Consider the following 25,288-nt stretch of genomic DNA (forward strand, 5'->3'; position numbering starts at 1 on the left):
ATTTGTATTTTTAATCCCAGGCCCCGTCCCCGCAGGAGGCCTTTTGCCTTTTGGTAGACCGTCATTGTAAATGAGAATTTGTTCTTAACTCACTTGCCTAGTTAAATGAAGGTTAAATAAAAAATATAAAAAATACTGATGAGCAGCACAAGTTCTGCCCTACACAGGTTACCATTTCTGCTTTTGTAATTGTTATGTTTCATGAACTGCCATGGACTTGCTAGCCTAAAAAATGCTTATAATGACAATACTGTTCATTCAGGTGTCAACACCCGGACACAGAAGTGTGTTAAGTTAGTTCTCAGAAGCATTTTTTTTATGTGCTTGAAAAAGCATTTTATTTCTGTTCACTGGTCTCTCTATCAAAGTACATTCTTATGTGTCTCTAAAATAGATTCATAAAATCAATGCTAAACAATTGAATTATCTCAGTGTCAGTGACATTGTTGTGTTTGTTCAAACTGGCATTGATACACAAATGAACATTGTTCAATATGTAAATGCATGGTACTGGTAGGCAATGCATCACGTAAAGGTCCAACGCAGCTGTTTTTATCTCAATATCAAATTATTTCTGGGTAACAATGAAGTAGCTTACTATGATTGTTTTTCAATTGAAATGGTCAAAAATAAACAAAAATAGCTTCTTAGCAAAGAGACATTGCTCAAGCAAGAATTTAGCTAGGGCTGTCTGGGAGTGGTCTGAGTGGGAGGAGAGAAACTGAACATTTGCTGTTATTGGCAGAGGTTTGGAACACAACTCCCTCCCACCAAAACTGGTGCAAATTTCAGGCGGTCTTTTCAAACAGCTCTTACACTAAAAAGGCATTATCATATTATTCCAACCTCATAGTGTAGAAATATAAAACACATGTTTTTGACTGCACTGGGCCTTTAAAATAATGAACTTACACTGTTTTAGTTGGCTACGTTGGGGTGATAGCTCCCCATCTTTTGTATTGCCTCATGGATTACCTGATCTCCAGTCTGCAGAGAGAGAGAGAGAGAGGGAGAGAGAGAGAGAGAGAGAGAGAGAGAGAGAGAGAGAGAGAGAGAGAGAGAGAGAGAGAGAGAGGAGAAAGAGAGAGAGAGAGAGAGAGAGAGAGAGAGAGAGAGAGAGAGAGAGAGAGGAGAGAGAGAGAGAGAGAGAGAGAGAGAGAGAGAGAGAGAGAGAGAGAGAGAGAGAGAGAGAGAGAGAGAGAGAGAGAGAGAGAGAGAGAGAGAACAAGGTCAGGCCAGAGTGGCTAGGCTGACAGGTCAAGGCGGAGCGGTGCAGCGATGGCAAGCTGCTACAACAGGGGCTTTACTCTGAAAGCCATACAAAAAGAGGGAAACACAATGGCTTAGCACCAGCTATCTCCCACTTAAAGAAGAGTCTGGACACCAGTGATGTCATTGTTGTAATCTCATGCAGGATTGGTGGATAAATGGTTGCTCAGTTGTTAAAATCAACAGAGGGAGTGAGTGTGCATTTGTAAGGCTGTTCCTGTCATCGTGAGAAGGTAGACTGCCTTGCAGAGTGTGTGCCTGTCCAGGCAGCAGTGGCACACAGGTACTACGGAGCTCAGATCAGCCTCCTGACCTCGGCTCAGCAGCACTCCTAAGTACAAGAGGACACCTTAAGGATATGTTCATGCATTCTGCTGGAGGCTTGGGTCCTAAAAGTCGTTTTTATTCTTTAAAGGTATAACCTTGCTCTGTTTACTCTGTAATGGTGTGACTATGCTCTGCTCTCTGTTCTGCTCTGTGTTTGGGAGGATGTTCTTAAGGCTATCTAAGGTTAAAGTGTGTGTGTGTGTGTGATGCTGATGTTTCCTGTTAATGCTAAAAGCCTTTTAGATATATCTGTACAACTCAGTGTCAAACAGCTTCACTTTATCATGCTTGCAGTATCCTGTGCTTTAATGACATCAGGGCAAAGTTAACACAGCGAAGTATATCAAATCAAATCAAATCAAATTTATTTATATAGCCCTTCGTACATCAGCTGATATCTCAAAGTGCTGTACAGAAACCCAGCCTAAAACCCCAAACAGCAAACAATGCAGGTGTAAAAGCACGTGCAAGTATACTATTTGAACGGTGTAACGTTAATATCGGAGTGAACACTGTATCGAAGGGTACAGTAAGTACACCTCTCAGAGATAGGAGAAGATAGAGGGCAGCCAGGGGGCCGAGGTGGGAGAGATAGGAGAAGATAGAGGGCAGCCAGGGGGCCGAGGTGGGAGAGATAGGAGAAGATAGAGGGCAGCCAGGGGGCCGAGGTGGGAGAGATAGGAGAAGATAGAGGGCAGCCAGGGGGCCGAGGTGGGAGAGATAGGAGGAGATAGAGGGCAGCCAGGGGGCCGAGGTGGGAGATAGCCTGTCCTGCTGATGTCAGCCATTGATCCTTGGGATACAGGAGAGGAGATGAGTGCACCCATATTAATTCCTGCTTGCCATTTTGTATTACAGAGCCTGTAGGGATGATATGTTTTTGGATGTCCTTTGTGATTCTTATAGAGGTGCCAACTTTGTTGCGGGAAAAGTGAATGGAGGTTGAAGGACTGTAAATTCTTTGTATAATGTACTATGCAAAGCTGAGCTCATCTGAGCAGTTGACGCTGATCTTGGGTCAGTTTAGCCTCCCCCCACTAATGGTTAAGGTTAGGCTTGGGGGAAGGGAAGCTGAATCTAGATCTGTACCTATGGGAAACTTCACCCCGGGGCCATCTGAGCACGGTGTTGTTGTCATTATGAGGCTGCTGGTGCTATTGCTGCCAGAGTGAACATTGCCATCTGCACGGATCAGACCCCAAATTATGTCTGCCTCATCCAATTAAATCACTTGGGCTGCCCCCACTAATCCCGCACAGTCCTCTGCTCTTAAATATGCCTTTTGCCTTTGAGTGCACAGCGCTTCCACAGTGCGAGTTAGGCCAACACTATTCCACATCACCACCCTTTCTATTTTCACCACCGTTGTTCATGTATTGTAGCCTGCTGATCTCTGGTCATCTTTTTTTCTCTCTTGTCATTCATTCCTACAGTATGTCATGCTGCTGCTGTATGCTCGAGGTCATTCTCATTGGGAGTGTTGGATGTGGTGTTGGATGTAGTCACTATCAAATCAAATCAAATGCATTTATAAAGCCCTTCTTACATCAGCTGATATCTCAATGTGCTGTACTGAAACCCAGCCTAAAACCCCCCAAAACAGCCTAGCAATGCAGGTGTAGAAGCACACATGTAGTGTTGGATGTCACACCAGGTTGGCCAGAAACACCACATAGAGAGGTGTTGTAGTTTGGGGCTAAAATGGGTCACAAGCCATTGCTTCCTAAAACACACTACATGAACACTTTACACGCGCAACAATACACGCCTTGGCCTGCTATATTGTACAGACAGCGTAGAACGCTACCCACGACAAACATGAACACTTCCGGGTGCACACAGACAAAACTGAATACAGGGAGAACACATTTCAATGGAAGCTAATGTACTGTGCAGTCGGGACAAAGAGGACTAAGTATGTAAATGTTCTGTTAATATATCGCTAAGCAAAATGCGCGGGGTGCACTTTAATCCTGAAGCACTGTACAGACTTTGATCCCTCCTGTGTATCAGCATGCAGATTACCAACCTGGGTCCTGGCCACGGAGCCTGACCCATGTGCCACAGCAGCTGTGGAAGGACAGCAGTGTCCTTCAGCATCCAAATGGGCCCTTATGTCCTTGCGCTGGTCCAGGGCCAGAGCTTCTGTTGGAACTAGGAACACAAGTATTTCGCTACGCCCGCAATAACATCTGCTAAATAAGTGTATGCGACCAATCACGTTTCATTTGATTTTGATTTGATGTCCAAGACAGGTTTCAGAGAAACATGAGCCAAGGCAAACCAGAAATGCTAGATCTATACAGCACATGTAATCAATGATAACACACTTCACCCATACTTCAGTTGTACTGTAGATATCATTTGTAGATGAACCTCTATGCTCGTGTCTGTGTTGTGGGAGTGACAGGTCTGATAGCAGAGCGTGCTACTGCGTCATTGAAGCACTACAGTAGTGTGTGATGTAATGCTCCCAAGTCCAGATGTTTGCTCGAACACAGAAATGCTGCTGCTCTGTAGTTACAGCTTGGATGTACTCTTACTGCACTTGATGAGACCTGACCATTAGTACATTATTCTACAATAGATTGGTTGCGTCCCAATGGGCACTGGTTGGTCAAAAGTAGTACGCCGAATAGGGAATAGGGTGACATTTGAGACGCGGCCATGGAGAGATATCATCAATGCTTTCGAAAACTTGATCTTTGACCTCTGAACTTTGTCTCTAATTGTCTCTGTTTTTTATTCTTTTTTTATTTAAACATTTCCCCCCCCTTTTTTCCCCAATTTTGTGGTATCCAATTGTTAGTAGTTACTATCTTGTCTCATTGCTACATCTCCCGCACTGGCTTGGGAGAGACGAAGATCGAGAGCCATGCCTCCACCGAAACACAACCCAACCAAGCCGCACTACTTCTTAACACAGCGCGCATCCAACCCGGAAGCCAGCCGCACCAATGTGTCGGAGGAAACCCTGTGCACCTAGCAACCAGGCCCGCCACAGGAGTCGCTAGTGCGCAATATATTGTCTCTGTTTTTGATGCTTTCTGAATCCGAGAACCCCCCCCCCCCACAACCTGTTTACACACATAATATATAATATAATATAATAATATATACCATTTAGCAGACGCTTTTATCCAAAGCGACTTACAGTCATGTGTGCATACATTCTACGTATGGGTGGTCCCGGGGATCGAACCCACTACCCTGGCGTTACAAGCGCCATGCTCTACCAACTGCTAAGCTAGCTAGCTTACAAAGAATAACAACAAAAAATATCTAGTTAACAGAAGAAAGGAAGACAAAATAAGGACAAAAGAAGGACAGAAGAAAAAGGAAAAGAAAGAGGACAACAAAGTGAAACAGTCAGCACTTCTATTGCAACTTCGTATTTCGTCGTCCTAACGTAGTCTACACTGCTATCTGCCCAGCAGCTAGCCAGCTAGCAAACGTCCACCGTCTACCGAATAGCAGCACTGTAGAAACTATTACACTCAACTGAACGACTTGATTAGTGTAGTGTTAGCTAGCTACATAGTTGTCTTTGCTGTCTTCGTATCCAAGATAATTGTGTAGTTTAGAGCGTGTAGTCTTAGAGTGATTATCTTAATTTACCGAGGTTAGCTAGCCAGCTATTTGTCGTCCTTAACGTAGGAGACACTGCTAGCTAGCCAACAGCTAGCCAACGTCTACTGAATAGAACTTCCGCACTCAACAACCCGGTCGCATTCCGCTTCGCTCCACAGGTAGTATCACATTTTTCATTTCATTTCATTACAGCACAACGGTTTGATTTGTTTGATCGTAGCTAGCTACATAGCTAGCTACATAGCCGTCTGTGTATCAAAGATAATTGTGTAGTCTAGAGCGATTTTCTAGGTTAGCTAGCCAGCTATTGTCGTTCTTTTAACGCAACGTAACGTAATCAACACTGCTAGCTAGCCAGCTAGCCCCGAATAGCAGCACTGTAGAAACTACTACACTCAACGGAACGACTTGATTAGTGTAGTGTCAACAACGCAGCCACTGTCAGCTAGCCTACAAAGTCAACAACGCAGCCACTGCCAGCTAGCCTACTTCAGCAGTACTGTATCATTTTTAATAATTTTAGTCAATAAGATTCTTGCTACGTAAGCTTAACTTTCTGAACATTCGAGACGTGTAGTCCACTTGTCATTCCAATCTCCTTGCATTAGCGTAGCCTCTTCTGTAGCCTGTCAACTATGTGTCTGTCTATCCCTGTTCTCTCCTCTCTGCACAGACCATACAAACGCTCCCACACCGCGTGGCCGCTGCCACCCTAATCTGGTGGTCCCAGCGCGCACGACCCACGTGGAGTTCCAGGTCTCCGGTAGCCTCTGGAACTGCCGATCTGCAGCCAACAAGGCAGAGTTCATCTCAGCCTATGCCTCCCTCCAGTCCCTCGACTTCTTGGCACTGACAGAAACATGGATCACCACAGATAACACTGCTACTCCTACTGCTCTCTCTTCGTCCGCCCACGTGTTCTCGCACACCCCGAGAGCTTCTGGTCAGCGGGGTGGTGGCATAGGGATCCTTATCTCTCCCATGTGGTCATTCTCTCTTTCTCCCCTTACCCATCTGTCTATCGCCTCCTTTGAATTTCATGCTGTCACAGTTACCAGCCCTTTCAAGCTTAACATCCTTATCATTTATCGCCCTCCAGGTCCCCTCGGAGAGTTCATCAATGAGCTTGATGCCTTGATAAGCTCCTTTCCTGAGGACGGCTCACCTCTCACAGTTCTGGGCGACTTTAACCTCCCCACGTCTACCTTTGACTCATTCCTCTCTGCCTCCTTCTTTCCACTCCTCTCCTCTTTTGACCTCACCCTCTCACCTTCCCCCTACTCACAAGGCAGGCAATACGCTCGACCTCATCTTTACTAGATGCTGTTCTTCCACTAACCTCATTGCAACTCCCCTCCAAGTCTCCGACCACTACCTTGTATCCTTTTCCCTCTCGCTCTCATCCAACACTTCCCACACTGCCCCTACTCGGATGGTATCGCGCCGTCCCAACCTTCGCTCTCTCTCCCCCGCTACTCTCTCCTCTTCCATCCTATCATCTCTTCCCTCTGCTCAAACCTTCTTCAACCTATCTCCTGATTCTGCCTCCTCAACCCTCCTCTCCTCCCTTTCTGCATCCTTTGACTCTCTATGTCCCCTATCTTCCAGGCCGGCTCGGTCCTCCCCTCCCGCTCCGTGGCTTGACGACTCAATGCGAGCTCACAGAACAGGGCTCCGGAAGGCCGAGCGGAAATGGAGGAAAACTCGCCTCCCTGCGGACCTGGCATCCTTTCACTCCCTCCTCTCTACATTTTCCTCCTCTGTCTCTGCTGCTAAAGCCACTTTCTACCACTCTAAATTCCAAGCATCTGCCTCTAACCCTAGGAAGCTCTTTTCCACATTCTCCTCCCTCCTGAATCCTCCTCCCCCTCCCCCCCCTCCTCCCTCTCTGCAGATGACTTCGTCAACCATTTTGAAAAGAAGATCGACGACATCCGATCCTCGTTTGCTAAGTCAAACAACACCGCTGGTTCTGCTCACACTGCCCTACCCTGTGCTCTGACCTCTTTCTCCCCTCTCTCTCCAGATGAAATCTCGCGTCTTGTGACGGCCGGCCGCCCAACAACCTGCCCGCTCGACCCTATCCCCTCCTCTCTTCTCCAGACCATTTCCGGAGACCTTCTCCCTTACCTCACCTCGCTCATCAACTTATCCCTGACCGCTGGCTACGTCCCTTCCGTCTTCAAGAGAGCGAGAGTTGCACCCCTTCTGAAAAAACCTACACTCGATCCCTCCGATGTCAACAACTACAGACCAGTATCCCTTCTTTCTTTTCTCTCCAAAACTCTTGAACGTGCCGTCCTTGGTCAGCTCTCCCGCTATCTCTCTCAGAATGACCTTCTTGATCCAAATCAGTCAGGTTTCAAGACTAGTCATTCAACTGAGACTGCTCTTCTCTGTATCACGGAGGCGCTCCGCACCGCTAAAGCTAACTCTCTCTCCTCTGCTCTCATCCTTCTAGACCTATCGGCTGCCTTCGATACTGTGAACCATCAGATCCTCCTCTCCACCCTCTCCGAGTTGGGCATCTCCGGCGCGGCCCACGCTTGGATTGCGTCCTACCTGACAGGTCGCTCCTACCAGGTGGCGTGGCGAGAATCTGTCTCCTCACCACGCGCTCTCACCACTGGTGTCCCCCAGGGCTCTGTTCTAGGCCCTCTCCTATTCTCGCTATACACCAAGTCACTTGGCTCTGTCATAACCTCACATGGTCTCTCCTATCATTGCTATGCAGACGACACACAATTAATCTTCTCCTTTCCCCCTTCTGATAACCAGGTGGCGAATCGCATCTCTGCATGTCTGGCAGACATATCAGTGTGGATGACGGATCACCACCTCAAGCTGAACTTCGGCAAGACGGAGCTGCTCTTCCTCCCGGGGAAGGACTGCCCGTTCCATGATCTCGCCATCACGGTTGACAACTCCATTGTGTCCTCCTCCCAGAGCGCTAAGAACCTTGGCGTGATCCTGGACAACAAACTGTCGTTCTCAACTAACATCAAGGCGGTGGCCCGTTCCTGTAGGTTCATGCTCTACAACATCCGCAGAGTACGACCCTGCCTCACACAGGAAGCGGCGCAGGTCCTAATCCAGGCACTTGTCATCTCCCGTCTGGATTACTGCAACTCGCTGTTGGCTGGGCTCCCTGCCTGTGCCATTAAACCCCTACAACTCATCCAGAACGCCGCAGCCCATCTAGTGTTCAACCTTCCCAAGTTCTCTCACGTCACCCCGCTCCTCCGCTCTCTCCACTGGCTTCCAGTTGAAGCTCGCATCCGCTACAAGACCATGGTGCTTGCCTACGGAGCTGTGAGGGGAACGGCACCTCAGTACCTCCAGGCTCTGATCAGGCCCTACACCCAAATAAGGGCACTGCGTTCATCCACCTCTGGCCTGCTCGCCTCCCTACCACTGAGGAAGTACAGTTCCCGCTCAGCTCAGTCAAAACTGTTCGCTGCTCTGGCTCCCCAATGGTGGAACAAACTCCCTCACGACGCCAGGACAGCGGAGTCAATCACCACCTTCCGGAGACACCTGAAACCCCACCTCTTTAAGGAATACCTAGGATAGGATAAAGTAATCCTTCTCACCCCCCTTAAAATACTTAGATGCACTATTGTAAAGTGGTTGTTCCACTGGATGTCATAAGGTGAATGCACCAATTTGTAAGTCGCTCTGGATAAGAGCGTCTGCTAAATGACTTAAATGTAAATGTAAATGTAACTGAGCTACAGAAGGACCATGACAGGTCTGCCTGAAGAATCAAAGCAAGCTGTCTTCAAAGTTTCATTTAGCATTTTTGCCACATCCAGCATGGTTTTCACGCACTTCATTTGGTTTACACTTTAGAAGCTTTTAGTAATTTAAAAATGTTTTCACTTCTTTTGGTTACTAAGTAGATTTAATTTGTCAGTTTCTGACTATGTTAGAGAACCCATCCAAACAAAGCTGATTCTGTCATTCTTAGTGCACACAGATGTACAACATACCGACTTTGTCAATGTTTCACATTTCTTATGCTTGGTATGAACATGGCGCACTAACTGTGTTTGAAGAATATAGCATAACTTGTTCAATTGGCTTCCGTTCACTCGCAACGGCTCGTAACAACTACCTGTGGAAAAATGTTGTGTGATATCCATGTCATGATGCCCTGTCCAAGTTGCCACAGTGAAGCAGTGAGACATGGGATCCTGTTTGTTTATTGACTGTGTTCAGGGTGTGCTAATTGTATACATAGCACTATTGACAGGCCAGACCTTCTTATTGATTTACTGCAGCGCTGGTGCTATAATACTGATATACACTGAGTGTACAAAACATTAGGAACACCTGTTCTTTCCATGACATAGACTGGCCAGTTGAATCCAGGTGAAAGCGATGATCCCTTATTGATGTCACCTGTTAAATCCACTTCAATCAGTGTAGATGAAGGGGAGGAGTCATGTTAAAAGAAGGATTTTGAAGCCTTGAGACAATTGAGACATTGTTTGTGTATGTCTGCCATTCCTGGGGTGAGATGGGCAAGACGAAAGATTGAAGTGCCTTTGAACGAGGTATGGTAGCAGGTGCCAGTCAAGAACTGCAAGAGTGCTAGGTTTTTCACACACTTTTCACAAAGTTTCCCATGTGCATCAAGAATGGTACGCCACTCAAAGGACATCCAGCCAACTTGACACACTTGTGGGAAGCATTAGAGTCAACATGGGCCAGCATCCCCGTGGAACGCTTTCGACACCTAACTCGTTGTCAGTAATGAGGTTATTACTGCTAGTTCTCCGGAACACTCCGTAGGCTTCGGCGGTTAGGGAGAAGACAGCTATTTGGGTCACACATTTCCATAGACATGCTGACATTGTAATGACATTATTTATGTCAGGAGAAGAGGGATCTGGATCATGTCTTATACAAACTAAATGTCACATTGTTTAGCACATAAAATGCTTATCTTTTGGATTAAGTGCTCTCATGTCTGTGAGCCTATGTATGTGTGTGTGTCTATGTGTGTGTCTGTGTGTGTGGTGACTCATAGAGAGCGACTCATATATAGAGCACATGGATCTTTCACATATATCTCCGCGCATTCATCAAATGTTAGCAACTTTCCGGTTAATGTTTGCAGGCCTGTCCAATGTTGCAGTATGTTTCTGACAGTTCATACTGATAAACCAATCAAAGAGTAGATCTGTCGAGCAGGATTGACAAAACATTCAAGGGCTCTTTGTTGGGGGCAGTATCATTGAAGTGCTGCACTTAGCTTACTAGAGCCTTCCCACAATTCACTTGCTCTGCCTGCTACTCCATGCCCCTGTGTGGAAAGGCCAAGGTGTTAGAGGGAATATATCTTCATCTGGCCATGCTTCTCTCTCTGCTTGTGTGCAGATCTCTCTCTTATGTCTCCTCAAAGGCTCCCTTACAGGCAGTGTATGTACCTCTTGCAGAAATCACTGAGTGGGCTGGTGACATACACTCTTCTGCTCCATCCTGCAGTACCAGATCCCCCCCCCATCTCCTGGGAGTTCTGGTCATAGACCTCCGAGCTGCCACCTGCACACATTAGCATATTAAGTGAATGGAAGGCACTCAATAAGGCATGTTAAAATATAGAGCTGTGAACTACTGCGAAGGCTTGAACAGAGTTGAGATGATAATTCAGTGCCCTTGTCCGGCTAGCTGTGTGTCTGGGGAAGCAGCAGTTCGTGATAGAGCTGGCCAATGTCTGCTAACAGAACAGCAGAAGTACTTGCATTTAGACAGCACACCATGTAGGGTTTGTGTTCAACTGAAGCAGGGGCAAGACATCTTGAAGTTGTTGGGTTGTTGGATTTCCGTGCAATCTCTGTTATTTGTACATTCTTATTGTTTGCAGCAGCAACATAATATTTGGACTTCGAAATATAACAGCCACCCTGAGACCATAGCCCAAGTCATAACAATGACAGCATAATTGTGGGATTGTAATCTACATTGGTAACACGTCACATCCGGACAAAGACTGCTCAGTTGGAGGTTGTAATTCCTAGGGTTTCGAAGGGGAAATCCCTTTAAATTAGATTTGTGAGCATCTTGCTGTGTCGTGACACCCATCTGTCCCTTCTGTCTCTCTCTCTCGCTCTCACACTGTTTCTCTCTCTCTCATCATCCTCCCTGCCGCCTTACATAGGTGGACATGTGAGGTCATCAAATCAGCAGCACTCACCACTAATACCCCCACGTCTCCCTCTCATCAGCACCACACATCTGACACGTTCACACTTCATTTAGACACTTCTTCCTCCGTCTATTGTTTTGAAGAGCAGAGGATTCGTTGCACAATGATTATGTGGTGTAAGGTGCCATATGTGTTAAAATGTGTTAAGTAACTGCATCACAGTTCATTCGCAATAGGACTGAGTGGTTGTTCGTTCTGATAAGGGTTTTTAGAAGAGGCTCTTTTAGTCAGACTGGGGCTTTGCCAAACAGGAAACGCCGTGTGTAAATCTACACTATCCAGCTGTCTTTTTGTCACCATTTAATGACCTTTTCTGAGGTCAACTTACTTCTCACAAAGGTCTTATATACCCTTTCTGTTTTGATGTTACAACCTCGCTCACTTCTATAGCCCCAATGCTTATAGTAGCTAACGTGCCAGTTTCTAATTCTTGATAATATGTAAGTCTGTCAATGTTATTTGTCAGGAATAAACTATACTTTGAGTACTTTTTGTTGTTGACCCTGGAGTAGATTATTGTTTGAGCTGGAACATTGAAATGCTTAGGTGACCTGGCTCCCATGAGCATACAGCTAAGACAACAAGCATAACGTGCTATTCTGATGAACCGAAGTGTGATATAGCTACTAAAAATATTGCCTAGTCCGACCATTACTCTGTTCCAGCTGGTTGATAGGGGTTATTAGATAAGTACTGCCATCTTGTCTATTTCAAATCTTCTCTCATTGATCGAGACAGCTGAGTGTCATCGTGACCTGCAGCACTTTGGGGTGGACACCCACCTGTCTCAGTCAATGAGAGAGACGATTTGAAAGAGACAAGATGGCGTCGTATACATTGGTGGATTACTTCATGGAGCAAAACATGTATTTTTATTTCATAACGGACATTGGTTGTCTTCCAAGTCGGGAATTGAGGAAGTATCGCCAAGTTAAGGTTGGTGAAAAAATAATCTGTGCTACGCCAAACAGTACCTAACCTGTATTGGTTAATGGCGCGTCACATTAGCCGTTTACAATCTGCTAGCTAAGTGTGATCAGTGTGATTTAGTGCACCTCAAAGCAACCATGCCAAATGAGACTCCTGGCTGTTATCCAGTCTTTTATATTCTCTTGGGGAAGATAATGACTACATGTACATAATGACTATATGGATTCAACATTCCAATTATGTAATTTCAATCATTTCAGTTTTTGTCTCTCCTTCACAGAGAAATGATGAAGAGGCTGTGGTGGACAGAGGTGGATACCGGTCCATGGTGAAAACCAATTTTGAGAAGGAGGAACTCGAAGGTACATTGACATTATGTAGTACAATACCGTAAGTTAATTGTGTGGAAGCCTGAAAAGAAGGTTAGAAGGCAACCAACCCACAGGGCCAATTGAGAGAAGGCCGTTGTTATCAAGACTGAGGCTGTCCTAATATGGACATCGTACCCATGAGACTAGAGAGGGTGGTAACGAGAGCTGCTTGAGCTCCAGTGCTCTGATTGGTCGGTTAGTCGTGACTCTTGATTTCAATAGTGTGTAGATCGCTGAAAATCACCTATCTTTGTATCTGAATTGTAAAAACCTGACGACCAAAGAGAAGACCTGCTAATTTTAGCGCATAGTAACACATTGTGAAGTTTGATTTGCCTGGTTCTTAAGTTGCTCTAATGCACAGTGGCTGGTGACTCTGTGTTGTGTGTTGTGACTAGGATTCAGCTCACGCCAACAGTGTGTGCTCAGGTCTCTTCCGTGTGAAGTCACTCACAAGCCCCCAGGCCAGAATCACAGTATCTGAACAACACAGTCTGAGAACACACCAGTGGCGGTCCGTGCCGTTTAAGATGAGGGAGGACAAATAAAAAATGTTATGAGCATGGCCTTATTTCTATTACAGCATATTGGATAACTGTCATTCATATTCCCTTCACCCAGTTCAATGTAACATTGATAGGTTTAGGCTACTATGTGATACTCACATTTTCCCTATACCTATAATGAGGTTGCTTTAACCTAGGCTATTAATGAAAGTTTACAACGTAAGTGCACAGGCCGAGAGAAAAATGTGTGTAATCAAGGTGACAGACAGTGAGACATTCAATACACCTTGCACACTCTTGCCTGCATCTAGCTGATCTAGGGTGTAAACATTAGTGCAACAGTTGCAAACTAGAGTTTCTATTGGACACATTCAGGCATGTTTATCACCGTTCCGTTTGCTTCCGTTTAAGAAACAGTTTTCAAAAGAATCGGCGGAATGATTACACCCTTGATTACCTGCAAACACTTTCATAGCACCCACATACAAACAGCATGATCACTTTGCTCATTGAATTATTCCTTCTCACATCTACGTACTCTCCTCTCACCTTTTCCATTCGCTTGTGGACTTCAGTGCACAACACAAAACAGCTGTCTCTGACCAGTCGAAAAAAACATATCATAACTGCTAACCGCTACACACAGCCTACATTGTTGTCACCATATTACCTAACGTCATAGTCAACATAGCTACTAGAACTAAAGCGTTAGAAAACCCGTTACAATCATGCAGGACAGTGTACAGTCAGCAAATTAATAAAACCAAACGCTTACCTTGACTTGGAAGAGTTCCAGTGTTGGATAGCCATAGCCAGCAAGCTAACATAGCATCCCTCTCTGTTTGAGCTGGGTGTTTCTGTAGGCTAAACTAGCTATCTGCATTCGCTAGCTAAGTAAGTGAAGAAACTACAATGAAATATATCTCTCGCTCTTGCTTTTCCTTCATTTTTGAAGAAATTAATTTGTTTAAAACTGTTGAACTATGGTCTTTCTCTCTTTTTAAGTCAACTACTCACAACACTGTATGCACTGCAGTGCTAGCTAACTGTAGCTTATGCTTTTGGTCCAAGATACATTCTATGATCCTTTGATGGAGGATATGTCAGTTCATGCTGCAAGAGTTCTGATAGGTTGGAGGACATCTTCCTGAAGTTGTCATAATTACTGTGTAAGTCTATGGAAGGGGTGAGAACCTTGAGCTCCCTAGGTTTTGTATTGAAGTCAATGTACCCAGAGTAGGATGGAAACTAGCTGTCCTCTGGCTACACCATGGTTCTACCTTACAGAGTGCTGTTGAGGCTACTGTAGACATTCATTGCAAAATAGTGTGTTTTAATTAATTATTTGGTGACGTGAGTATATTTAGTATAGCTGTAACTTTTTTAATGTTTCACTATTTACATTTTTCTGAAATTCTGAAAATTGGTCCTCTGAGGAGCCTCCACTGGCACTGGCACTGGCTCTCTCTCTCTCTCTCTCTCTCTCTCTCTCTCTCTCTCTCTCTCTCTCTCTCTCTCTCTCTCTCTCTCTCTCTCTCTCTCTCTCTCTCTCTCTCTCTCTCTCTCTCTCTCTCTCTCACGAAAACATATACACACACGCACATGAAAACATATACACACACAAACACATGCATGAATGCACATATTTATTTATGCTGAGCTTTCAAGGATGTTACTTACAAATAATTTCATTTTCATTTCCAGCTATGCATTTATCATCGCACTGAAGTTCCCAGTACTTGTGTAAATAGAGGAAGTGATTAGCAATGATACGCTAGTGTTTGTGGGATAACTGGAATTGGTTTGAACAGCAGAGGCTGCTAGCTGCCTTCTTAAAGCCCCAGGCCTGAAGGAGCTGTCACAAAGCTGTGTTTCTCCCCGAGGCAAGAGCGAGCCTGGAATCAGGGCGGATTACCCTTACACTGTCACAGCAGCACATCAATTTAGTCTCACTGATATCAGCAAGGTGACGGTCCACACCCCTGCTGCATATCCCATCTAAACTCCTTGCTGTCTCATCATCCTCCCCATTCTGCAGTTGTCTGGTTGCACAGATCCCGGTCAACTGCAAATGGTTTAGTTTCTATATGAGACTAGCGTGAATTACTCATCAATTTCATCATATTCATCTGTACTTGACTCAATATTGCATGTTATTCTAACAGACACAGCCATATTTCAAACTCTCACGGTCTTTTTACTGCAATTCATGTAATAAAAGGTGACGTCTTTTTTATTTATCGTACCAGATGATGCACTAGGGGGATTTTAAGAGGCCTGTATAGTACTTCTATGGCAGATGTTGAAGATAACACAATTCCTAGAGATGTATTTTTAGACCTCCACTGATACAAAACAACGATGTCAATAAAAGGGTTGTGTACAGTTGTTTAATGTCAGAGATTTGTGGTAGGTTATTGTATCGCTCAATGAAAAATCAGTGGCTTGACCTCAGAAGTAGAAAAACAGATTATTCTAAGATATTTATGCAATTTGTGTCTTGCTTTATTTTATAGCCGGTATGTAAGCTGGTATTTACTTATAGCTGGTTTAGAAAGTAAAGTGTAAACCACAATGTTTGTCTTTGTTGTGGGTATATCTGTTGATATTGACCTGTAAATACAAACAGAAACGGCAGCCTTAATCAGTGACCTCTTTGAATAAAATGATTTCTCCATCTCTTGTCACGTTGTATAAATGATTTGGAGACAGGCGCAGGAATACTTAATAGGGGGTTCTAATACTCTACTCAAAAATAAAACATGCCATGAAAGGCACGGGGACGAAGCCCAAAACAAACATATATATACAAAAACGCTGGTATGTAACCCGAACAAAAGAGCGAGGTAAAACCTTGAATAAATACATGGGACGTGACCTGTAATAACAAAACACGGGACGAGACCCATAATAACAAATGCACAACATTACACGGGACGAGACCCATAATAACAAGTGCACAATACACGCAGCACAGAAGCCGAAATAACAAAGCACAGGTACTCACAGACCAACGGACATGGGAACAATAACCGACAAGACAATGGTGAACAAAGCGCACATATATACAATTACTAATCAGGGGAATTGGAATCAGGTGTGCATAATGAGTGACGTTCAGTGACTCCTAGAGGCCGGTGACCTACACCTGCGGAACTGGTGCACGGAAGGGCAGAGGTACAGGGGGAATCCGTGACAGTACCCCCCTCCCCCGGGATGTCCCCCGCAGGAGCCCAGCACCGCTTCTCTGCACCGTACCCATCCCCTGATGACACCGGCCTTGAGGATGACCACAGGAATGCGGTGCGGGTCGATCAGGGCCAGTTGCAGCTGCCGACGTTGCGGCGGCGTTGGACGGACCAGTTGCAGCTGCCGACGTTGCGGCGGCGTTGGACGGACCAGTTGCAGCTGCCGACGTTGCAGCAGCGTCGGACGGGCCATTCCCGCTGTCTCCATTTAGGGTCGGTTATTCATGGCATGTTGTATTTTTGGGCAGAGTATTAAAACCCCCAATTACGCATTCCTGCGCCTGTCTCCAATCCTTTATACAACGTGACACCTCTCAACCTATTATCTTATGTTATCATCTTATCTCATCATATTTATATCCCTGTGGCTGCATCTAGGTCACAGGACACTCTACATTGGGGTACATGTCCCCATTGGGAAGAAGAGCCATCGAAGACATCGGCATCACGGACACAGACACAGGAAGAGAAGCAGGGAGCTGGACTCTGGAGTGGACAATGGAAGAGAGTCTCCCACATACTGTAAGTATTGCCACTGTCTGACTGGCCCATGTAAAAAGCAGCAGCCGGATTATATTTCTATCGTTTTATGAGCTATACGATATGTTATGTCTACATGGTGGCATAGTGCATTTCAAAAGAGGGGATGCTGTTCACACTATGGGCATAACCTGCTGCAGAGCTCCTTAGTCAGGGAGTCTGTATGGCAGACAGTACTGTAAGTGATGCCCTTACTCGACCCTGCGCTCCAGACACGCCATCCCAGAGAGTGCAGTTCCTGCTGGGCACAGAGGATGACGACGAGGAGCACATCCCCCATGACCTCTTCACTGAGCTGGACGAGATCTGCCTAAAAGACGGAGAGGACGCCGAGTGGAGGGAAACCGCCAGGTAGGGAGTCACATGACACACCCCTTGTCACTACTGAAAGCTTTTCATCGAATTCCAATGACACATCCTAGGGATTCCATGTTGGTCCATGGGTTGATTTTTTTTTAATCATGCAAAGTGATGGAATTGATATATATATATATATATGATATGATTTATTTATTTATAATTTTATTCTCTGTGATAATATCCTAATGACCAAAACTGTTACCTGAAAGACTCAATGATACATAAGGAGGGAGTGTAGACCTTGGGGACGGATGGGCTAAGTAAAGCTCTGATTATAAAGTCTGGTGCATAAAGTCTGGTGCATGAGTACAAGGGAGCCCAGATTTAAAGGAAACTAACCCTTATCTACTTGTAGTAAAAATGTCTGTACCTCTACTTGTAATCAACAAGCATAAGGTCTGGACTGGATAAATATCCTGTTGTGCACACTACACTACAATACTTTCTGTCATGTTGATATTGACTGATACACCTTTACATGGAATGTCAGGCAGTCAGTATCTTCCATAGCATAGACATATTCCTTTTGTGTTTTTAAAGCAAATCAGAGATCCAAACATCCTTTCATATTGGGTTTTTAGACAGGACAGGGGGCAGACAATTAAGGAGGAATGACTGGTAGGGAGGGCACAGACTGCAGCAGCCGGACCAAGGTTCGAACCCCATCACTGAGGGGCATGGTCCGGAGTCGAGTGCATTACCACTCGACCAGACTCCGGCACAGCATCAGCACGTTCTTGGTGTCCCCGTCTGTGTAAGCTGAGCTCTATCAGTACAGGGCTTCCAGATGGCTGGACAGCTGGCTGTCATCTATCCCCTAGTCCCCTGGAACAGTTTGACTGAAACTGGGCCTCTGTCCCTCATACAGGTGGCTGAAGTTTGAAGAGGACGTGGAGGATGGAGGAGAGCGCTGGAGTAAGCCCTACGTGGCCACGCTGTCCCTGCACAGCCTGTTCGAGTTGCGCAGCTGCATCCTCACTGGCATCGTGCTGCTAGACATGAGGGCTAGCTCCGTGGAGGAGGTAGCAGGTATTGTACAGTAGAGCAGCGGTTCCCAACCTTTTCCATTCAGGGGACCATCAAGTCACAGTTAACATTTCTGGATGACCACCATTAACTGAGTCACGGAATGTCTTAACACAAAATGTCTTAGCGTTAAAATGTAGAGTCAATTTGATCAGGGAATGTAACAGATTAAAGGCAGATTATTACAGATAGATGTTTGTTAAACAATTTGCATTGTGAAAAGTAATGTCTGCAGACCACAGGTTGAAAATCACTGCTGTGGTGCTGAGTGACATCTGGAACTACCACCTGCATTGTATTCATTAGTGCATACCGTAGAGAAACGTTTTGCAACATAACGTTTTGTTCCTAGTGAAAATGACCCTGTTCTATGATCTTCATTTCAATCTTGAATTGTAAGCATTGTAATCAGAATGTTATAGATGGTTTCCTAATTGCTGTCGAACTGTTGACTGTGTGGTCCTGTTTGTCAGACATGGTGTTGGACCAGCAGGAGACCGTGGGTCCTCTAGGGGACGAGGTGAGGAGGAAGGTGAGAGAGTCCCTCCTCAAGCAGCACCACCACCAGAACCAGAAGAAGCTGGCCAACCGCATCCCCATTGTACGGTCCTTCGCTGACAAGAAGCAGTCCGAGCCCCAGTCCATGGACAAGAACGGTGAGTAGCAGGCAGCTCTCTGCTCAAGTAAGTAGCAACAATCATCTTAAGAAGACATTTGAAAAGTTCTTATCTAATTTAATCCAGCCAGTCCCTGGATCTAAAACCTGAAAAATTACTCTTTTCATTTGATCTTATCTTTTATGTCCTCATATTTAGCCTCACATTGAAGTGTTTTCTCAGGACAACCAGGGCTACGAGAAGAACACGAAATTGACATAAGAAGTTGGCATTCTTGAGTTTTATTGACAAATGTCAATTAAAAAATAAGGTCTGTCAAGCAAAAACCTGATAGTACAGAAATTGGAAATTAATATCCAACTAGTCAGTGACAACTGTGTGGAGTTCGGAGTTTGTGACAGAAACGATGTGAGGTTATTACAATATTTTATAATCTATGTCCTGGGCGGAATTTGTCCTTGAACTTGAAATGAGGGAAATAAACGTTAATATCCACAAGATGAGTGTCTGAAATACATCTGAGAGATATAGGAAAGCTTGAGAAAACACTAGGCTGGATCGCAGTGCAATAATTGAATATGAAGCGTTTTCGAGTCTCGCAAACCTCTAGTTCAGCCCCCGTCAATTGCATAGACTAATGGTTGGCATCAGTGGATGCAGAAGAAATAGACAGATCTGATGACAACAATGAACTACAGAAGTCTTTAGCTCAAACACATAATGTTTAAGAGGGTATGGAAGCACTAAAATATTGCAGAAGATAGCGTGGGATTTAAGGATAGTTCTTAGGAATTGCACCTAAGAACTATCTTATGAACTTCTTATTTTTCTTTTAAGAAATATCCTTGATTTTTTTCCTCAAAAATGTTTGGTGAAATCTGGGCCCTGGTGCATTCAGAAGTGTTTCAGTTCTCCTCACTTTTTACTTCTGGTCACAGCAACTTTAAAATTGGAAATAGTCTTGTAAGTAGTGGTTTCAATCATCCCATGTGGATAACGGCGGCAGCGTAGCCTAGTGGTTAGAGCATTGGACTAGTAACCGGAAGGTTGCGAGTTCAAACCCCCGAGCTGACAAGGTACAAATCTGTCGTTCTGCCCCTGAACAGGCAGTTAACCCACTGTTCCCAGGCCGTCATTGAAAATAGAATGTGTTCTTAACTGACTTGCCTGGTTAAATAAAGGTAAAATAAATAAATAAATAACTTTCTCATTCTACATTACATTGTCCATATTTTACCTTCTGTTCAGTGTTCAGTGTGTCTCTCTTCTCTTGTTTCCTTGTGTGTGTCTGTATATGTGGATGAATGTGTGTATGTGTGTCTGGCAGGTGGTCCATCACTCTGTTCTACCCTTAAGTCCTCCTTCTGGTGCTCATTTATGGCAGCAGGGTCTTGCAGTGAAAGGCAGGTCTCATCCTGCACCCCACGGTCACTGTGTTGTCCCCAGTGTGTCTCCTCCTCCATCTCCTCTCCTGACCTCATCCACCACCCGCCACCCTCCAGCCACTCCACACACAGGCCCCAGAAACAGGCCCGTGGACAAGGCGGATGACCCAGACCCAGGCCACTCTTAAACCTTGACAGGACCTTTCTCTACTGCTAGCACATCCTAAAACATAACTTGTGAAGGTTGCTAATTTCAAAGCCGTTTCTGTCAATAACAGTTAGAGGTTGTGCTTTGTGCTTCAGGTCATTTAACCAAGAGTCAGTTAGTGTATAGTGTAGACAACAACTCATATCATATGAGCCGTACATTGTAAATGTATGCCATTGATCACAATGAGACATCAGTGACAGTTATTAGGCGTATTTATCAAGTCGCTGTACTTACCATGAACATTAACATCGACTATACATTGAGTTATATGTTTTTAATATCAGAATTGAAAATATGGAGATACGGTGTGATCAGTGTAGAAGATGTGGACAGGGAAACCTTCAGAAGAGAAAAGACCCTGAGCAGCAGGGTTCACCGATAACAAGGAATGACCTTATTCAGAATGTCCATCACCTTTTACAGGAATTATGTTTCGAGAAGCAAGTTTGCCAGCATTCCACATGGCAATTTGGATACACGAAGACCACCCAAAACCCTTTTAGCGAGTCACTCTCTGCTGTAATTTTATTCAGAGTGGTGTGACACAGGCACATTCATTTAGGTAGAGTGTTTATCCAAAAGCTACATTAAAGAGCGGCAAAACGGCGAGCGTGGGACTAATTAACAAAACCAGGGCCATGTTAGTGAGGGCACCCTCCTACTCATTGCAAGTAATGCCATTTAAAGCTAAAGAGGCTGTGGTGTTTCTTCATGGGCAGCCAGCTTGGTAAATAGCTTGAGGCTTCTCTCGTTGAGTTCATGTGGAACTATGAGTCAAAATGAATCATTGCAAGGCATGCTTTTATTTCTGATTATTTTGATTTGTTATGCATCTGATAGTTTCTGCTGGCTTGTGGACGGATCAAACACTGAAATTAGTATTAATCTGTGCCCTCTCACAAATAAAAAGTAATCCTTCCAATTTAAATCCTTTTGCTCTACTCTGGCAGCTGTGGGCTAATTTCCTGTTTGCATCAGTCAGTCTCCTTGACACAATGATAATGCTAAAATGATCATGCTGAAATCCTAATGGACAAGCTTTGCCCACCCATCCTCACCAAGGCCATCTATGACTCCCATCCTCCCCCATGCAGCCACTCTTAGGCTTTATCTTCAGTCCTCTCTTGGGATCTGCACTAAATAAGGGTACTTTGCCAATGTCTGATAAATACCAGATTACATCACCATTACAGTGCAAATCTATAGATATCTAAAGCACTGTTGGTCATTTTGGTATCCCAAGAGTGCGCGCTCTCTCTCTGTCTGTCTCTCTCTGTCTGTCTGTCTCTCTCTCTCTGTCTCTGTGTGTGTGACATTGTACTTTATTACCATTGGCACCTGCACTGCTGTGAAACCTTGATGTTGGTCTGATATAGAGGGCTCAGTAGTTGACTTATTGGACTCCTTCCTGTCTTTTTGTTCCAGGTCAGGTGATTCCTCCCCAGACCTCTCTACCCATCCCCAATGACGGCAAAGCTGATGTCAGCAGAGAGAACAGTGCTGTGGACTTCAGTAAGGTACAGTAAGACATTCTGGGCCCGTATTCTCAAAGAATCTCAGAGTAAGAGTGCTGATCTAGGATCAGGTCCCTCCCTCTCATTCATGATGATTTAAAAGGCCAAACTGATCCTAGATCAGCACTCCAACTCTGAGACACTTTATGAATATAGGCCTTGAACTCACTAACGTACAACACTGCCACATACTGCACATAACACACCAGCTGTTGCAGTTGACGGGTGTATGAACTTTAAAAATAATCTGTTCCATTTTCATTTGTTTGTACTTGTTGCTTTTTTGAGCCACAAAAAGTTCTCTTTTTTGTGGATTAGGATTTAAACCATTATAACCACTCTATAGCAAAACAGTCATCTCACCAACACTGCCATTAGCACTGTAGATTAGACTGGGACAACAGCAGTCTCACTTACCTCTAAATCCTAACCTTTTGTCAGTAACCATTTGTCTGTGACCTGATACCAAAGTATCAGAGCCTTTTGTTCTTGTTCTGAGAATGTATTTAAGACTGTCTAATGTGGTTGAATAAAGCCATAAATAAAATGCAACCAAATATTTTTTTGGGACAAAGAAGCTTAATAGAGAGTGTTCTACGGATGTTCTAGATTTAACATGCCTATTTAACATACTTAGGCCTGTATTTGGACTGTACACTTTAACAATAGCACCTCTATTCAAATGAAAATCAAAACAAATGTATTTATATAGCTCTTTGTACATCAGCTGATATCTCAAAGTGCTGTACAGAAACCCAGCCCAAAACCCCAAACAGCAAGCAATGCAGGTGTTGAAGCACGGTGGCTAGGAAAAACTCCCTAGAAAGGCCAAAATCTAGGAAGAAACCTAGAGAGGAACCAGGCTATGAGGGGTGGCCAGTCCTCTTCTGGCTGTGCCGGGTGGAGATTATAACAGAACATGGCCAAGATGTTCAAATGTTTATAAATGACCAGCATGGTCAAATAATAGGTCTGGGGCAGGTAGCACGTCCGGTGAACAGGTCATGATTCCATAGCCGCAGGCAGAACAGTTGAAACTGGAGCAGCAGCACGGCCAGGTGGACTGGGGACAGCAAGGAGTCATCATGCCAGGTAGTCCTGAGGCATGGTCCTAGGGCTCAGGTCCTCTGAGAGAGAGAAAAGAAAAAGAGAAAGAGAATTAGAGAGAGCATACTTAAATTCACACAGGACACCGGATAAGACAGGAGAAGTACTCCAGATATAACAAACTGACCCTATCCCCCTCTGACACAAACTACTGCAGCATAAATACTTGAGGCTGAGACAGGAGGGGTCAGGAGACAATGTGGCCCCATCCGATGATACCCCCGGACAGGGCCAAACAGGAAGGATATAACCTCACCCACTTTGCCAAAGCACAGCCCCCACACCACTAGAGGGATATCTTCAACCACCAACTTACCATCCTGAGACAAGGCCGAGTATAGCCCACCCACTAGAAGCTCATGTTACACATTTATTGTCCTATAATATTATAAATAAAATGCAATTGCTAAGATACTTCAATTTGCTACACATTCTATAGGCTGCACTTTTCTGTTCCACTTCACTACAATATAGTTTGAGGCCTCCGTATTCTGTTAGCAGTGAGCATGGAGCTTATAGTTGGGACTCCGATGCCCCTACTGCCTCTTCTTAAAGTTACCTCACTTCCATTTGACGCAGTGCGGCTCCATAGCAGGCAGACAGGATCACAGCAGAACAGAGACAGGAGGATCAGCTTGCAGGCAGCCAGGCAGGCTCAGGTCTGGATGGATGTGTCACTGCGGGGGCAGACAGTGTAACAACAAGGAGATGATAACCTCTGGAAATGTTATGTAAATGGAGATTGCACTTTAGAAGGATTTATGGTATTCTTCTGTAATAGTCTATTATAACACATGTTCATGTGTATGTTATGATGGTTATGTTATGAAATCGGATCCAGTTGGCCAATCTATGTCTAGCTATTAACATGAAATGCACTATTATCACACACAGGGTTGCAAAATTCTGGTAAGTATCCCATAATTCCTAGATTTTACAGAAATCCTGGTTGGACGATTCCAGGAATCAGGAGAAAACTAGCAGGCAATCCAGAAAACCAGGGAATTTTAGGAAAGTTACCAGAATCTTGTATCCCTAGTCACACATTTTCAGTAGAGTTATTTTTGTTTTTAGAATATATTTCAGATGTTCTGCTTTTCTTTACTTATTTATTATGGGTTGCACCTTCATCACTCGGTTACGTCATGCCATTGTTAAGAGCATTTTTACAACACCTGTGCCATTAAAGGCGACTGGTGCCCACACATAACAGGGACTAATGACTGTTTCGTTAAAATTACACTAACGTGGCCTCGATATATGATGACATTGCTAAAGTAGGCAAATTATTAGTAGGAAACAACGTTGGCATGATTATGATGTGGTCAAATTTCCTTTAGAGAGATGGCAATGTTGCCATTAGCTATCGAAGTTTGTCAAAAATAGCTAGCAATGCTAATGTCAACTAGCTAAAATTCGGTGGCGTCCCCTCAATTCTATCTAGCTAACTAAATACTGCATCTAAAGTCAATCTGGCGACATCACAATGATGACAAAAGGTTTCCCAACAAATGTTTTGCCTACTTTTGAAACGTCATCGTGATTCCAAGCCACAGTAATGCATTTTAGACAGTGCCCACTGACAATGCATTGAGTAGAATTCTCAGTTGGACATCAGTCTTAAAACAAACATTCAAAACAATATTGTGACGAAACGTGCCACCCATGAATACTCTTCTTTTGAATTGAGGAGTTGAGATACTAATACAGTAAAATGCTATATTAAGACTTCAGTCGTAAAATGCTCCACTAAACGTTGGCATATTCTATCCTGTGTCCATCCAGATAGACCTCCATTTCATGAAGAAGATTCCCCCGGGAGCGGAAGCGTCCAATGTGTTGGTGGGTGAGGCGGAGTTCCTGGACAAGCCCGTGGTGGCGTTTGTACGTCTCTCACCTGCAGTCATGCTCAACGGGCTGGCTGAGGTCCCCATCGTTACCAGGTTAGTAACACTATGACCCCCAATTAACTTTGCAGTATTCCCGTAACTCTCCCAAAATTCCCAGGATTTCTTGAAATCCCGGATGGAATATTCCTGGAATCAGGAGAAAATAAGCAGGACAACCAGGAA

General features: G+C 44.6%; 1 protein-coding gene across 5 annotated transcripts in view; it reads left to right on the forward strand.

Annotated features, from left to right (window-relative positions):
• Positions 1-25,288, forward strand: part of LOC124042573 (sodium-driven chloride bicarbonate exchanger-like) — a 58,289-nt gene that overhangs the window by 17,296 nt on the left and 15,705 nt on the right. For 3 of the 5 annotated variants that reach the window (XR_006840185.1, XM_046360701.1, XM_046360703.1), the window contains exons 1-8: positions 1,322-1,684; positions 12,612-12,693; positions 16,835-16,978; positions 17,209-17,347; positions 18,225-18,385; positions 18,856-19,038; positions 22,021-22,112; positions 25,002-25,159. Coding sequence is in view for 4 of the 5 variants with exons in the window: in XM_046360701.1 (XP_046216657.1) it covers positions 1,628-1,684; positions 12,612-12,693; positions 16,835-16,978; positions 17,209-17,347; positions 18,225-18,385; positions 18,856-19,038; positions 22,021-22,112; positions 25,002-25,159 (1,016 nt within the window). In the remaining variant the exon portion in view is untranslated. Of the gene's footprint in view, positions 1-1,321; positions 1,685-12,611; positions 12,694-16,834; positions 16,979-17,208; positions 17,348-18,224; positions 18,386-18,855; positions 19,039-22,020; positions 22,113-25,001; positions 25,160-25,288 lie in introns of those variants that run through there. The other 2 variants (XM_046360704.1, XM_046360702.1) reach the window with 2 other exon arrangements.

Source organism: Oncorhynchus gorbuscha, linkage group LG01 (assembly GCF_021184085.1).
Source record: "Oncorhynchus gorbuscha isolate QuinsamMale2020 ecotype Even-year linkage group LG01, OgorEven_v1.0, whole genome shotgun sequence".
Classification (NCBI taxonomy): Eukaryota; Metazoa; Chordata; class Actinopteri; order Salmoniformes; family Salmonidae; genus Oncorhynchus; species Oncorhynchus gorbuscha.